Source organism: Macrobrachium nipponense, chromosome 21, assembly GCF_015104395.2.
Source record: "Macrobrachium nipponense isolate FS-2020 chromosome 21, ASM1510439v2, whole genome shotgun sequence".
Lineage (NCBI taxonomy): Eukaryota > Metazoa > Arthropoda > Malacostraca > Decapoda > Palaemonidae > Macrobrachium > Macrobrachium nipponense.
In genome coordinates, this window is record NC_087212.1 from 76968165 (window position 1) to 76984800 (window position 16636).

At 37.8% G+C, this 16636-nt stretch overlaps 1 protein-coding gene across 9 annotated transcripts in view; it reads left to right on the plus strand.

Moving 5' to 3' along the window:
- LOC135198187 (oxidation resistance protein 1-like) overlaps positions 1-16636 on the plus strand; it is a 1642352-nt gene that overhangs the window by 828913 nt on the left and 796803 nt on the right. The window contains exon 1 of one of the 9 annotated variants that reach the window (XM_064225745.1): positions 11514-11638. The exons of the other annotated variants lie outside the window; for them this stretch is intronic. Within the exon in view, the coding sequence (XP_064081815.1) occupies positions 11529-11638 (110 nt within the window). The 5' untranslated portion in view covers positions 11514-11528. Of the gene's footprint in view, positions 1-11513; positions 11639-16636 lie in introns of those variants that run through there. 9 annotated transcript variants of the gene reach the window in all.

A 16636-nucleotide genomic window follows, 5' to 3' on the forward strand; every position in this document is an offset into this window, starting at 1 on the left:
TGCCACAAAGGGTCCCACCCCGTCTCTGGCCACAGAGGGGGTGGGACCCTTTGTGGCATGCACTTTGGTGCTCCACTTTGGTTCAGCTGGCAAGATCAGCAACCACCACATGGTATAGGTGGCAAGAGTGATGCACAAGCAACTCACAGTGGAGGTACTGTTTGATTGGCAGGTGACCTGACTGGCTAAACCAAAGTGAGGCTGTGAAGTACAGGCCACAGATGGGGTGGGTCCCTTTGTGGCATGCAGTTCGGTGCTCCACTTTGGTTCAGCTGGCATGATTAGCAACCACCACATGGTATAGGTGGCACCAGTGATGCAAAAGCAACTCACAGTTAAGGTGCTGTGTGATTGGCTGGTGACCTGACTGGCTAAACCAAAGTGCGGCTGTGAAGTACAGGCCACAGAGGTGGTGGGACCCTTTGTGGAATGCACTTTGGTGCTCCACTTTGGTTTAGCTGGCAAGATCAGCAACCACCACATGGTATAGGTGGCAAGAGTGATGCACAAGCAACTCACAGTGGAGGTGCTGTGTGATTGGCTGGTGACCTGACTGGCTAAACCAAAGTGAGGCTGTGAAGTACAGGCCACAGACTGGGTGGGTCCCTTGTGTCTTGCACTCCGATGCTCCGCTTTGTTGGCAAAGTCAGCATGTACCATGTGGAACATGTGGCACTGGAGATGTACAGACAAGTAATAGTGAGGGTGCTCTGTGACTGGCTGCTTATCTCGCAGGTCAGACTGAGGTAAGGCAGCAGAAAGCATGCTTCAAAAGGTAGGGGGGGGAACACAGGCCACTGGGTGGGGGAACCCAGTGAGAAATGTGTGCCTACCCTGTGTAACATACTGTCTGCTGCTGCACCTTGGTTTGGCCTGCAAGGTCGGCAGCCAGTCATGGAACACCCAGCACTATGTAGCATGTGTCTCCTGCTGCACCTTGGTTCAAACAGCAAGATCAGCAATTGCCACATGGTATAGGTGCTGGACAGACAAGTGATAGTGAGGGTGTTCTGTGACTGGCTGCTGATCTTGCAGGTCAGACTGAGGTAAGGCAGCAGGAAGCATGGTTCACTAGGTAGGGGGGGACACAGGCCACTGGGTGGGGGAACCCAGTGGGAACTGTGTGCCTACCCTGTGTAGCATGCTTTCTGCTGCTGCACCTTGGTTTGGCCTGCAAGGTTGGCAGCCAGTCATGGAACACCCAGCACTGTCAGGTGCCTGAAGTGTCACTATTGTCACCTGCATCACAAAGTCCAGGCCACCACTGGATTCAGAGCACCTCTCCATCTGAGTGCTGCATCAAAAGAAAGGATCCTGGCCTATTCTTCGACCATAGGAGCTTAATCTGCTGCATCTCTTCGTGACCAACAGCTTCCATCCTCAGGGGCAGATGTCCCAGCCATGCTGCTAGAGCTCTTTTCAGCACTACTTTGTCCTTTTAAAATATCCTTCACAGTATTATTTACGGCTGACCACTGATTTTTTAAGTATCCTCTTTTCTCGTCTTGGTCACAGCAGTACTCCTGGTGACTTACATTTTCTTGTTCATTTCTCCCACCCTCTTCCTTTCCTGTATTTTCTAACAGGTTATTTCTGTGAGTAATTCCATTAAAAAGCCTCATCAATAAGAATTTATCTTGCCTCCTCAGAGCTTCTGCCTGCTTTCTTTGCCATTCTCTGTTGCGTAGTTCTTCCTTTGCCTTATCTTCCTCCGCTGCCTGACATTTCTTTTGTAAATCTTCACATTTTTCTGTGAGTTCTTTGAAGGAAACAAACACATCCTCGACCGTTTCTTCATAACCAATTGTCAGCTCAAGCTTCTCATCTTTTTCTTTTTTCAGGAGCTTTTCCAGTTCCTCCACTGTATTTAGGGTATCTCCCAGTTTTTCTGTCAAATACTCTTTTTCTTCCTGATATTTCTTTTGTAACTCTTCACATTTTTCTGTGAGCTCTTGCAGCTTCTCTATGTTCTGTTTCTCAGTCCTCTCTCTCATTCTTTCTTTCAAATCAGATTCCTCAGATTTTTGCCTCCACACATTCAGTACTTCTTCCTTTTCCTTCATTGCCTGTTGCCACTTAATTTCCATTGTTAGTTTCAACTCTTGTTCTTCTTTCCACAACTTCTCCATTTGGTGACTGCAACAGAGGGCCTCTTCTAATTTATCTTCCAAGGACTCTTTACTCTTTTTCAGTTTTTCTTCTTTGACCAGCAAGTCCTTGAGTTTTTTTTCCAATACCTCCTTTTCTTCCTTTAGTGCAACTTCTTTCGCCAACAAATCTTTGTAGGAATCAAACAAGTCCTCAACCATTTCTTCATAAGTATTTGTCAGCTCAAGCTTTTCTTCTTTTTCTTTCTTCAGGAACTTTTCCAGTTCCTCCACTGTATTTAGGGTGTCTCCCAGTTGTTCTGCCAAATACTCTTTTTCTTCCTTAAGCCTTCCCCCTTCCGCCAACAAACCTTTGATATGAAGGTAAAGGTCTTCAATCCTTTTTTCATAGATATTTTTTAGCTCTAGGTTTTGTTCTTTCTCCCTCTTGAGGACCTTTTCCATCTCCTTCACGTTCCTAAGTGAATCTTCCAGTCTTTCTGCCAAATGCCCCTTTTCTTCTTTAAGCTTACCTTCTTCTGCTAACAAATCTTTGATGTGAACGTAAAGGTCCTCAATCCTTTTTTCGGAGATATTTGTCATCTCCAAGTTTTGGTCTTTCTCCATCTTGAGGACCCTTTCCATCTCCTTCATGTTCCTAAGGGCATCTTCCAGACTTTCAGCCAAATGGCCCTTTTCTTCTTTAAGCTTACCTTCTTCTGCTAACAAATCTTTGATATGAACGTAAAGGTCCTCAATCCTTTTTTCGTAGATATTTGTCAGCTCCAAGTTTTGGTCTTTCTCCATCTTGAGGACCTTTTCCATCTCCTCAATTTGAGTTTCACAATAAACTACCAACTCAGTCTTTTCATCCTCCTTCTCCTTCAACAGCCTTTCCATGTCCTCATTGTTACTAAGGGCATTATGTAATTTTTGTTTTAAAAGCTCACAGGCCTCATGCATTTCATCTTCTTTGGACAACAAAGCCTGTATTTTTTCATCCTTTCCCTCAATCTCAGTTTGACAAGTTGTGAGCTGTTCCTCCTTCTCCTTCAGGTGCTGTTGCATGTCCATCTTGCTTTTGACAGAGTTAAGTAATTTTTCTTCCAAAAGCTCACAGGACTCCTTCATTTCACCTTCCTGCACCAACAAATCTGTGATCAGACGATCCTTCTGCTCAATCAGGTTGTCAAAAAGATTATTTGATTCTTTCTTTTCACGCTCTTTTTCCTCCAAGAGCGTTTCCATGTCCTTGTTTCTGCTGAGGGCCTCAAGCAGATTTCTCTCTAGATGATCACAGGCCTCTTTAACTTCGTCTTCCTTAGCCAGCAAAGCCTGGAGTTGTTCATCTCTTCCTTCAATTAGATTTTGACGATAAATTGCGAGTTCTGCCGCTTCCTTCAGCTGTCTTTCCATTTCCTTGTTGTTGCTAAGGGCGTCGAGTAGTTTTCTTTTCAGATGAGCACAATCTTCCTTATATTTTTCTTCCTTAGCCAACAACTCTTCAATTTTGCGTTCCTTATCCAGAATCATAGAGTCATAAGTCATCTTTAAATCTTCTTTGCTGAGCCTACTTTCTCCGAGGAGCCTTTCCACGTCCAGTAACTTTCCTTCCAGAACATAATTGTCTTCCTTAAAACGCTCTCCATCAGCCAACAAGTCTTGGACTAGCTGATCCCTGCGCTTCAGTTCTGCATCCAATTCTTCGTTCTTGCTTATCAGGTCTTCCAACAGTTGTTTCCGGGTCGCCTCGTGACGTCGGATCTTCCAAGCGGCGAGTGCGAGAGAGGTCAGACAAGCTGCTCCGCCAGCGACAACGGCAACAAGAGGAATTCCTCCTGTCAACCAACCGGCGGTGTTTGCAGGGGTGACGACTGGTCTCTCGCAAACCAATGCCTCATCGATCCGCATCAAAGTCACGGTGGCGTCCCGTCCAAAATATAAATTATAAAGGGAAACAAGTCCCTCCTGTACACAACTGACAAGGTTGTTAATAAACATTGCAAGCACTGCACATACAAGTACAACTAGATAATTTATAGCCATCTTTGTTGTATACAGTTGAAGGTGGTCGAACAAGCGTTAGTCTCAGGATATGACGCGTATTCTACAAAACTGGGGAAACCAGGTTTCGGAGGCTTCAGGATCACGAAGAGCTCCCAGTCCCGTCTCTCTTCTTCAAATTCCTGGGAAAGCCAGTCCCCCAAAGTCTTCAGGATCCAGAATCTATAGCAAGATTTGGAGGCTCCTCCGATTCCTTCTCTCTTCTTCAGATTCCTGGGAAAGCCAGTTCCCCAAAGTCATCAGGATCAAGAATCTATAGCAGGCTTTAGAGGCTCCTCCGATTCCTTCTCTCTTCTTCAGATTCCTGGGAAAGCCAGTCCAAGTCATCAGGATCCAGAATCTATAGCAGGCTTTAGAGGCTCCTCCGACTCCCGTCTCTCTTCTTCGCTCCCGACTTCGGGAAGACGCAACTGCGGAATTTTCCGAGAGAGAATCAACGGCCTTGGAAAAATGTTATACGTGTAGCTTTAATCATATGAAAGAAAAATCCAGAAGATTGATCGATGCTGGCAGACGTTTTAACATGTCTGATCCCACCAAATAAACTTTGAATCTTACAAAAACATAAATATTACTAAAAAAAATCACTCAAATTACGATTCAAGACAGACTTCAAAACGAAGACATCTTCGGTATTTTCATAATCGTTTTTGACGCGTCGACTCCACTGGTGCAACTTGAAAAAGTCAGACGAAAAAAACTAGAACGTTTTAAAACAATATAATTTACATATTAAATAAAAGAAAAAATCTCGGGAAATATCTTTTTATTTTTATTTTTTATTTGTACATAACATGGATGCAGGTATCACCCACTTCCGCAAATCAGCTTTGAATTAAATCCAATATATGACCTCTAAAATATAAGTCTTATAATATATAATATTATATATATATATATATATATATATATATATATATATATATATATATAGTATATATATATATGTATGTATGATGTATGTATGTATGTAGGTATGTATGTATTTAATTTAATATATATTGTACATATATAAAGTAATGATATAAATAAGATATGAAAAGCTGCTAGTATTCTGAATAATGTTTAAATAATATATGACAAAGCCTTTGGAACGCCATACAAGTGGGAGAGAGCGGGATTGCTACTCATGATTTAAACAACGAATTTGCTAACTAAACATTCCCGATAAAAAACAAAACAAAAATTCTTTCGAACTTCATTCAGTTTTCGGAGACTAAATTCTACGCCTTACGTAATTGAACAATGAAATGGTGCGTTTTATCATCCGTAGAGTATATCTTGAGCCAAAATGGGGTTGGCTATTTTCAAGGTGTCGTGAAATTTTATTTTTTTTTTTATTTATTTATCATCCGATAGAGTAGTATATCTTGAGACAAAATGGGGTTGGGTATTTTCAAAGGGTCGAGCGAAACCACGGTTCTCTTAACCAAAGAGTTATTCATGAGCCATTTTGGGGTTCTTTCTGAACTAGAGTGAAATATTTGGTGGTTTTTTTCCCATGGAGTCGTTAATGGCCAACGTACATGAGTTTAAGATAAAGGCAAGCTTGTGGGGTTTATCGCCTGTGAGGTGTTGAGGTTGAGTCGAAATGGGGTCTTTTTCCATACTCACATATATATGTATAATATGTAAGTAAATTCTTCAGTCAAAACAAGATACGTCTCAAGTATCTTAGCAAGCAGTGAATGCTTGCTAAGGGTGGTAGCCAGACCACCGAAATTACTTTATATATATATATATATATATATATATATATAATATATATATATATATATATATATGTATGTATGATGTGTATGTATGTAGTATGTATGTATTGTTTTTATATGTATGTATGTATATATATATATATATATTATATATATATATATATATGAATATGTATATATATATATGTTGTGTGTGTGTGTGTGTGTGTGTGTGTGTGTGTGTGTGTGTGTGTGTGTGTGTGTGTGACTTTTACCTCTTCAACGGGAACAATTTGCTTTCATAGCTTACTTACGTAGATGAAGATATCTCCTCACTCTCTTACACAGTATTTGTATCCAAGATAACTATATTTAAATTGGGTGGAAATAAACTCGTTTCCCTAAAATACATTTATTATTTCCTTAAATGTTTATAAAATTCCACCTTAACTTCTGGTCTAGTCGATCGACATTTGTTTCAAGGATTTATCTTCAAAAGGGCTTCAAAGAGACACTCTTTGTGTGTGTGTGTGTGTGTGTGTGTGTATGTGTGTTTGTGTGCGTGCATACATATATGCGTCGTGTGTGTTTGTTTGATTGTGTGTGCAATGTACTAATGCCTGTTTTACATGCTTAAAATAAAAATAAAACCAAGATTTATTGCCCTGCTGAGTTAATACGTATCAAAATGGCTGTTCCAGTCAGTATCAAGGCGTTAGATATAATATAATCAAAGGCAGGTATAATATACTTCAAGGCAGATATATACATATATATTTTTAATTATAATATATATATATATTAAATATATACATAATATATAGAGAGAGACGAGAGAAGAGACAGAGAGAGAGAGACGGAAGAGAGAGAGAGAGAGAGAGATCCCAATAAATATATAGAAAAGAATAAAAGACAAGACTCGGCCAGGCTTTATCCCTGCACTCAATCGTTAGTTGAATTATTTGCCCTTCTGCTCATCCCATCTCCCTACGTCATTAATGAGTCCCTTTAAAGCAATGATTCCCTCTAGTTCTCTAGTCCTCCTGCTTACAGCCCCAGCCTTTCCTGCCCCTGTATAAAATAAAGAGAAAAAGTTCAACTAGTTTGATAAGCCACTTGGTGTCATGAGTCTCGTCATTAGGGCCGGAGAAGAGGATTTCATGCTCGGCCTACTGAACATCCCCTTAAAGATGTTGACGCTCACCGTTCAAAACTTTCTCTCTCTCTCTCTCTTTTCTCTCTCTCACCCTCTCTCTCTCCTCCTTTCTCAAGTGACATCTTTGGCATTCGTCTTCCTGCCTGTACATGTATCTACGGGACTCATTTTGATACAGCTTTCCTTTTCTATCTTTTTATATTTATTCCATTCCCAACGTGCGATTTTTGCAATGTATGATCTACAAATTAAGCCTTTTTTCGAGGAGCCATCTTCGTTTCCCCTCGGTTGCCAATGTTATATATACACTCGCATCTGTGTGTATATATATAATTATATAGTCATATAATTATATATATATATATATTATATATATATATATATATAGAGGCAAAAGCCACAAAGGAAAGTTAAACGAAGGAGTACTGTGAGTCCTTTTGACTCAATGTCGTTTACTTAGCAGGCTGCCAATTATATGAAGCTAAGTCCACCTAGAATCCAACCCACTTGGAGAATTAGTAATCTTCGTAAAACAGGGGTATAATTTAAGAAGTTTACAAAAGGTAAAGTCCAACTGCTCAGGAGCAGGGACAAGACAATTAAGAGATTGTATGGGGCGGTAACTGACCACACAAAATTTCATTTTGGTTAATAATAAAACCTTTTTCGCAAGTTAAACTTATTCACAAAAAATATATTAAACATGTACATACAAAGAAAGTATGTGTAAGGTAACTAATTTGTTATTAAGTCTGTGATTTTATCTTAAAGATCATTCTTAAACATGTTACTTATACAAGGGTAGAGATATTACAAGCCAGAGCTAATATCAAAATTACAATTGGAAGTAAGTTTTATAATAGCAGACTCTAAAAGATTTCATAGAAAGATATCTTTGATCTTGCAATTGCTTAATTGCCTTACCAATTTATTCTGTGGTTATTTCCAATTGAATGAATATTGCATTGGACGTTTGCCCTGTTTTAACAGAATACTTAAGCTGTAATAACTTATTTCTAAATCCTTGCTAGATTGGCTGATATAAAACGAGGGGCAATCCAAACATGGAATTTTATATATCATATTGTTGCTCTCCTGGGGCTATTTTTTATTAGCATTCCTTTTAGGTTGGCGTTAATAATGACACACTAAAAGGAATGCTAATAAAAAATAGCCCTAAGGAAAGGTAAGTAGTAGACTTCAGTGAAAGCTTCAAAATTTCTCCAGTGTCCATTCTCCCTGTGTATCCAAGTCATCTCCTCCTCCAGGAACCTCCTCCCATATAGTCATTTCATTGCAACAGCAACCTCTTGGCCCGTTGGCTGAATGAGTGCAGTTGTATTGGTAAGCAAATAAATTACTAATATGACCTTTTGTCACCAACCATCTTGGTTGCATTAGGATGTAAAGGCACATTGTCCATGAGAAGCAAAGTCTTCACTCGAAGTCTAGCAATGCCGAAGTCTGTTGTCTGATATGAACAACCTCTTTACAAAAGTGATTATGGAACTACTAGGTTACGAACTTGGAGGTGAATTAAGCCTTCACTGAATGATACCAGATTACTGGGAGCCTTTCCATCAACCTACACAGGGCATGGGATGCTTTTCATGTCCAGCTACCACTGGCTTGCAACTGTGGCTACTAGTAGCACTTTCACTGAACAAAGGAGACATGTTAATTAGAAAGCTTTCGACTGGGTAAAATCTTTTCCTTCTCATCAGTTAGTGGGAAAGGAACGACAGAATGGACCAATTTCATCAGCATTCTAGATTTGCCTTAAAAAGGCCTTCTTTTCTCATCAAGTCTTACAACATTTGACAAAATTCTTGTGTTCTCTCCTTGGAAGCATCCAAAGCTTCGTAAAAGAAACAGCCAACCTTCGGACATCTTAAAGTCCGCATGTAAACTTTGTAGCTGCAGCCTTCAACTCAGCACTGAATGCATTGCACGCCAGCAGCCCTCTGTTGATGAAACCAGATCAAGGTTAACTGTTCAGTGTCCTCTTGATGGCCTTTTGACAATGCCGCACTCTTCCATGATACATGCTATAAACTATCCTGCCTCAATTCTCCTGATGATTTCAAGCTTCTCTGAATGGTTAGCACCTTCCTGGCCCTCCTCGAATGAGGTGCAGGCATACGCAGCATATGTAGCACAAACCACAGCAATAACAGTACCTGCAATGATGCAGACACTGCAACAAAAGGCAAGTGATCCGGATAAAGTACCGTGTATAGCGAACACTCTAACAAACCTTTAAAAAAAGTGACTGATCATGCAACTATACTCTGTTTTTTTTCATCTGTCCATCCGCCAGTGGTGTTTTTGTATGGTAACACTGCGTCCCGGACTTGAAATAGTTACGCTGTGTAAGTTTTAGGTAAATAAAGGATATATGGTTGTACATTTGCAACTGAAAAGTGTTTTAATAATTTACTGTATGCGAATTACACCGTTAATATTCGAAATAGGATATTGTTATTATTGTCGAATGTAAGCTGCCTTTTCGGGGTGGCGAATGGAACAGCCAGACGCAAATTCCATCAAACAGATGCTAAACCAAGTTACGTCATATCGTATCTGGCTGAAACGTACTTTATAAAAATTAACAGTACATACTGATATACTTACGTATAATGAAGTAATACGTTGACATCTTGCCGTAGTGAACAGCGAGAGAAGCAATTTTCCCGCCACTGCGTCTGGCTGTTCCATTCGCCACCCCGAAAAGGAAGTTTACATTCAACAATAATAACAATAACCTATTTCGAATATTAATGGTGTAATTCGCATACAGTAAATTATTAAAACATTTTTCAGTTGCAAATGTACACCCAGATATCCTTTTATTTACCTAAAACTTACACGTAGCGCAACTATTTAAAGCCCGGGACGCAGTGTTACCATACAAAAACCACACAGGCGGATGGACAGATGAAAAAAAACAGAGTATAGACAAAGATGGAAAATGCTCTTTGTTTTTGAGTGTATTAATACTCTCTGGATGTAGCCAACTAGAGATGTTTTTGAGTGTATTAATATTTTCTGGATGTAGCCAACTAGAGAAAAATATGTTTATGACCCTATGTCAATCAGTGATTAAAAAGCAAAAAAATCACAATGACATGTGATTGTCTGCCAACCCATGCATGCACCTTCTACGAGACACTATCAAACTGATGATGTATCCATATCAGACAGTTAAAAACGATAAGCAAAGCGGTGTATGATGTTTTAAGTGACATCTTGCTTTTAAGCTAATAACATTGCGAAAGCTCTCTCTCTCTCTCTCTCTCTCTCTCTTCTCTCTCTCTCTCTCTCTCAATGTTTTTTCCTGCTCTACCTTACTTGCGTTGTCATTTTTTTTTTTTTTTTGGGGGGGGGGGTTTGACATCTTAGCAGTGAAAATTATTGTATGGCAAAATACCAAGTAATAAAAAATAATGAGAACTGATAAGTGAAAAAGAGAGTTAGGTCTCTCTCTCACTGTTTTTCCTTCTCTCCTTACTTGCGTTGTCATTTTTTTTTTTTTGGGGGGGGGTGGGGTGTTGACATCTTAGCAGTGAAAATTTATTGTTATGGCAAAAATACAAGTAATAAGAAAATAATGAGAATGATAAGTGAGAAGAGTTAGTCTCTCTCTCTCTCTCTCTCTCTCTCTCTCTCTCTCATTATGCATGATTACTTAATTGCAAGTGACAGTGATATTCTTTACTAAAACGTAAAAAAAAAACATAAACGTGAAATACATACAACAGAGTAAAAGGTCTAAAGAAGTCAAAAGAGAAAACTGTCTTTCTTATCTTCTTTTAGTCCTTTTACTGAGGCGACTGTTTGTAGTCTGCTCCATGGCACCGTATTTTCAACTCTCTCTCTCTTCTTTATATTACATACGGGCATTCTGCCGCGTAATAAAGCAGTGCAGTTAATGGCTTGTTACGTATTAGTATTACTTGCAGTATGGTTTTACAACAAAATCGTGCTTTATGACGTGATGTATAGGCTATAAACAACTACAATTCTACACACTCTTACTCCGTTTTCATTGTCGTAAATAGTGTTCTGTATTGATAGATGCTGTAGCCGATACCCTACACAATGGAAAAATGTATATTTGAATAGTGAAGTGAAAGTATATTCACCTATGGCTTCATCATGACTAGAAGATAATCGTAATAATATTATTATATTTTTGTATAAGGGAAGTATCAGTGAGCCATAACCTTTCAGCATTAATCATGAGAAAATAAGTGGCTGCAGGAAAGCAGTAAAGTTTTATGAAAGTATTTTGAAAGATTAGTTCGCTATCAGTGCAATTTGGAAATTAAACGAAAATATAAATGAAAACCTGTTTGAGTTACTTGCCGGGGGTTTCTACGTAAACCGGACAGAATTATGGTTGTTTAGTCTTCGGTGAATAAAAACGTCAAAAATAGAGGAGAATAAAGTGATCCTTAAACGGAATGATGGTGTTATAGTTTCCATCACCACCCGAACCGCAACGTCAGCTAATCCAACCAAGGAAACATGAGTTCGGATCCGCACAACCAGCCGAATATATTGGGTCATATCCGAACCATCCATTCGTCCTTGGATAAGACTCTCAAGAGAAGGATCTCCGATGAGATTAAGGAAACGTAAGTCGATTCTTCTTCTTCTTCTTCTTTTTCTTCTTCTATTAATCATTTGTTTTAGTCTATGAATTAAGGAGTCCCCTTTTCATCAGATCTTTCAGATTGTGACTGTTTCCCATCGATATTGGCCTGAAGTTATTTATGTGTTCCCCTTGTCTGTTTGTTCATTCTCTGTCTGGCTAACTGATATTTAAGACAATATCTAAAGTAATATATTGCTGTTTGATATATCATATACTTGGAAACTGTAGTTTCAGTTGGAGATAATAAATTCATTTGACTTTGTTTCTTGTCGCTGTTATTGTTTCTACTGTTGATGTTTTTAATATCCTTCTTCTGTTCATTGCCCATTAAGGCGTACTATTAGACTGTAGCGTTTAAAAGTTAAGCTTGATTTTCATCATAATGTTTGCTTTGTGTTGGAAGAAGAAATGCAGGATTTACAACAGGATTAAACCCTTTTGTTGGCAACTACCAACCATTATGATAATAGTTATTTGCAATTTACAGAATAACTTCAGGAATGCAGACTATAGCGATATCAATCTATCCCTACTTATTTCGTTCAAGGGAATTCACATATAGACTGGAAAACTCATTATCAGTTCAATGACTTCGCGACTGAATGACGTGATGCAGGCAAACAGAAATAGAAAGAAAAGCGATTCCTTGTGAGGAGTGATAATCCCATTGAATGTCAGCTCGGTAATTAGAGGCAAGTCATCTCCTAATTAGATCGCATTTAGGTGCCGCAGATTCAATAAGTTCTAAAGCGCCACAACTTCACAAGACGATAGCTCGCTTCATTAAGCGTTTCGTCTGTTACGAATCGCGGTGATAATAATATGAAGTCTCCTCCAGATATCTTGTTGGGGAATTATGATCGTCATAAGATGTAAGTTGCTAGCAAAAGTCTTGCTAGTTGTGGGTGATCATCGATGTAAGTTGCTAGGAAGAACATTGCTATTAGTAAGTGATGATCGATGTAAGTTGCTAGGAGGAGCCTTGCTAGTTGTGAGTGAAGTTCGCTTTTCCTTTATGACGAAAATTTTTCATTGATGCTAATTTTTTGGTAGAATCTCCTTGTGGTTGTGATTAACGATAAATTTCACTGACGTTAGTAGCTTTTCTTGGGAAAAGTCTTTCTAGTTTGAGTAACATTCAATGACTACGAGTCTTAAAGAGTATTTATCATTCCTTGCCAAGTTGTCGGCTTCCTTTATTTTCAAACGTAGTACGCTTACTTCCATTGTATAAACGCTTAGTCACTCTCAAAACTTACCTTCTTCACTATACATCCTCAACACCTTTAGATTTACCTCTCTCGGTTCTGTTTTAAACTTTATCTATATCCATGCGTGGCGCATATAGCTGTCCCTTTGCTTTTAAATTTCTCACATAATTTGACACTTGATCCATACCCCCTTTCCAAGGCCTAAAACCCCCACTCTTCATTTAAAATCATAACATCCACATTATTTGATCTATTATGTTGCAACCCCAATAAGTCATACAGTCAGTTCTATCAACTTTCTCTTTATAAAACTGAACAAGTGCTTTTCTTACCTGTTCCTTCTTCAGCCACCCAGTAACTTTTGTCATCCCTGTCTTCTTTTTAATCCTTTCACCTACAGGTGTCTTCATTGCCCTCTTCTTATCTTCACCAGTAATTTCCTTTTCTATATCATTTAGCTCTTCTATCCTCCCCATTCAGTAAATCTTCAAAATGCTCCCCTTCGACCTAGGACAACACTCACTTCCCACTTCTCATAGTACCTCACCATTTCCATCCTGTAGGCTCAATTGTCCATTAATCCTTCTCTCTTCACTTCAGTTACTTCCCTGTAGAACAACACTTGCACTATGCCAGAAGTCCTTGTATTCCTTCCGCCCTTAGGTTTTATTACTTGTCTTATTATCTCACTTTCTTCTTGAGTATCCTATCCATGCTACCTGTATATATCAGCTAACAATATTTTGGCATACGAGCGTTAATTATTAACGAGCCTAAGGTGCTTAAAATCAGCAAGCAACAAATCATAATTCGTATTCCATGACAAAATTTATGAAGACTCCATCAGATTATACTAAAATTGTGGTTGCGTATGATGGTAAGTCCCATGTAGCTTAATATTTTCCAGGAATGCTGAAGCTTTTGTAGCTGAATTGACAACCATAATAAAATCTAAAACTTGTGAACAAAACGGACGTTAGCGCTCTCACTGTTTACTTAAATTCCTTTAATGTCTCCACAGCCATTTGGCAATTCAGCCCTTTTCATCCAACTATTCAGTATCCAAGGATGGGTCTGTTGGCTTAGATCCCTTTACAAATCACCAGTTTCGTTGGGTCCCAGCCCATGTTGACATCAGAAATAATGAGCAAGCATATTATGTGGAAGTGATATTTATGACAAAATTGGACAGCATTGACAATCTTCGTCCTATATACTATGTAGTCTTATATTTTAAAAAAAATGGCGAAACAAATGGAATTCTTTCTCTGGGAAGAACTGGCAATATCTTAAAATCTGCCCGAGAAATCGTGGACTTTTTAAGAGCCAGAGCAGAATGAGGATAGGTCATACCCAGGTAACACGCACTTTCTTCTTGGAGAGTGATGGACAACCTGTGTTAGATCTTTTGTGATAACCCCATTACTCTGGAAAACATATTTGTTGACTGTTCCAAGTGTGTAGATAAGAAAAGGCTACATTATATTTCAGGCTCTTTAGAAGAGATTTAAAATAGTGACGATGTTGAAATATAACGGACTTTTTAAAAGATGGTAACATTATTAATTATTTGATATTTAACAATTTTCATATATTTTGTAGATTATTAGTAACTAACTTATTACAATTTTACCCTCTTACCTACCTCATCACCGTACTGAATAACAAAACGGTTCCAGTGCCAGGGCATCAGGGTAAACTTTAATATCAAATCAAATAAGCATTGGCACTCATATATGAAAATAACGTAAGATTCCTTTCATGTTGTAGTGCTTCAGTTTTTATTTATTTATTTAATTTTTAGGATTGCAAAGTTCAGGGGAAGGAGTTGCGCACGCATATAGCATATTACTATCCTTTTGTTTTGCAGTTTTGCATTTGCCATTTCAATACAGGAAATTGATGCTTTTGGTAGGGATTGTTATACCTACCATATATTAAAATATTCTCAGGGATCAGTTGTTAACTGCTGCTACTCTTTAGTGCAGACATTTGATGTAATGCTTCCCTCAAACAAACTATTTTCCAAATATTTTGTCTAGGGAAAATAATAACCTTGATGACTTCAGATACATAATATGTAAATAAGCGTGCATGCCATAGGTATAAATCTACTCGGATGTTCTCTCTCTCTCTCTCTCTCTCTCTCTCTCTCTCTCTCTCTCTCTCTCTCTCTCTCTATCTCTCTCTCTCTCTATATATATATTATATATATATATATAGATATATTATATATTATATATATAATAATTTAATATATAATATATATATATTATATATATATTTACATATTTAAATTCGTAGAACCTGATGTGCTTTCATGCTTATTGCTACCGTAGGGGTTAGTGTTGTCAGTGCACTTCACGCGGCGCACTGTAGGCATTGCTTAAGGATTCTTTGCAACCTCTTTCCTTCTTTTGTCTGTACCTCCGGTCATATTCTCTTTATTCCATCCGACTTTCCACCTCTCTAACAATTGTTTCACAGTGCAGCTGCTTTTAGGTTTTCCTTCTGTTACGCCATTCAGACCCTCTTACTGTCCATTTCTTTTTCAGAGCTTGGCCTTTGGCCTAAATTCTATAATCTATCCACAATCCATGCTTATTATGTTCATGAATACTTACATACATATATAAATAATCCATCCTGCTCACAATTGGTTATGAAGTGGAGCATAAAGTAGGTTTTCTTTCTTTCCTCATTTATCCGGGAAGCTATTTCTGCTCAGCTTTTATGTCGTCCATCGAGGGACTCTCATATTCTCATCATCTGAATTTGAGAGCGAAGATATTGTCGAGCTGAAGGTGAACCACTTTTGATATTATAGTTTCGTAACATGAGTAAGAGGCCGATATCGGCATTTCTTATGGTTATTAATGGCTGTGAAATGAATGAAATCACTTTAATTGTCTCTGCCAATTTTCATCGTATAATTGTTCGTGCCTAAGAGAAACATCCGAGCCATTGGACAGATCATGATAAAAAGTGACGGAATCTCTCGGCTAATAAGATTCATCATCCTCTTAGAATAGTCTTAGTCGTGAGATTTGTCATCTCGCTCGAGATATATCGTTTCACGCTATGAACAGCATTAAAACGTCTATTATTATCCTGGAGATGAATCATCTTAATTAATGGACAACCTTCCGTACTCGAGTGACAAATCTTGTACTTATTAGATACGTTGCATTACAGTTTTTATAATTATATATATATATATATATATTATATATATAAATATATATATATGTATATATATACATTATATGTATATATATATGATATGATATATGAATATGAATATGATATATATATATTATATATATATATATATATATATATATATAGATATATATATATATCTCTATCTATCTATATACACACACATATATATGTGTTTGTGTGTATATATATATATATATATATATATATATATATATATATATATATATATCTATATAATATATATAATATATATATATATATATATATATATATATGTATATTTATATGTATATATATATATATATATATATATATATACACTTTTTTTGCGCATGGAAAGTCTGAGAAATAGCAAAACTTAAGTTGATGTACATCTTATCACAATAGATATTTCTCCTCGGGCTTTCTTAGTGTCTACCGGGGAATGGGGATTGTGGAAGGGATATTGTATACAGTATGCTTTGTGCAACATCCTGTAAACAGTGCTGTGCTAAAAAAAATTCTGTAGCATTCATTCGGCCCCAGTTATATTGATTTTTGTC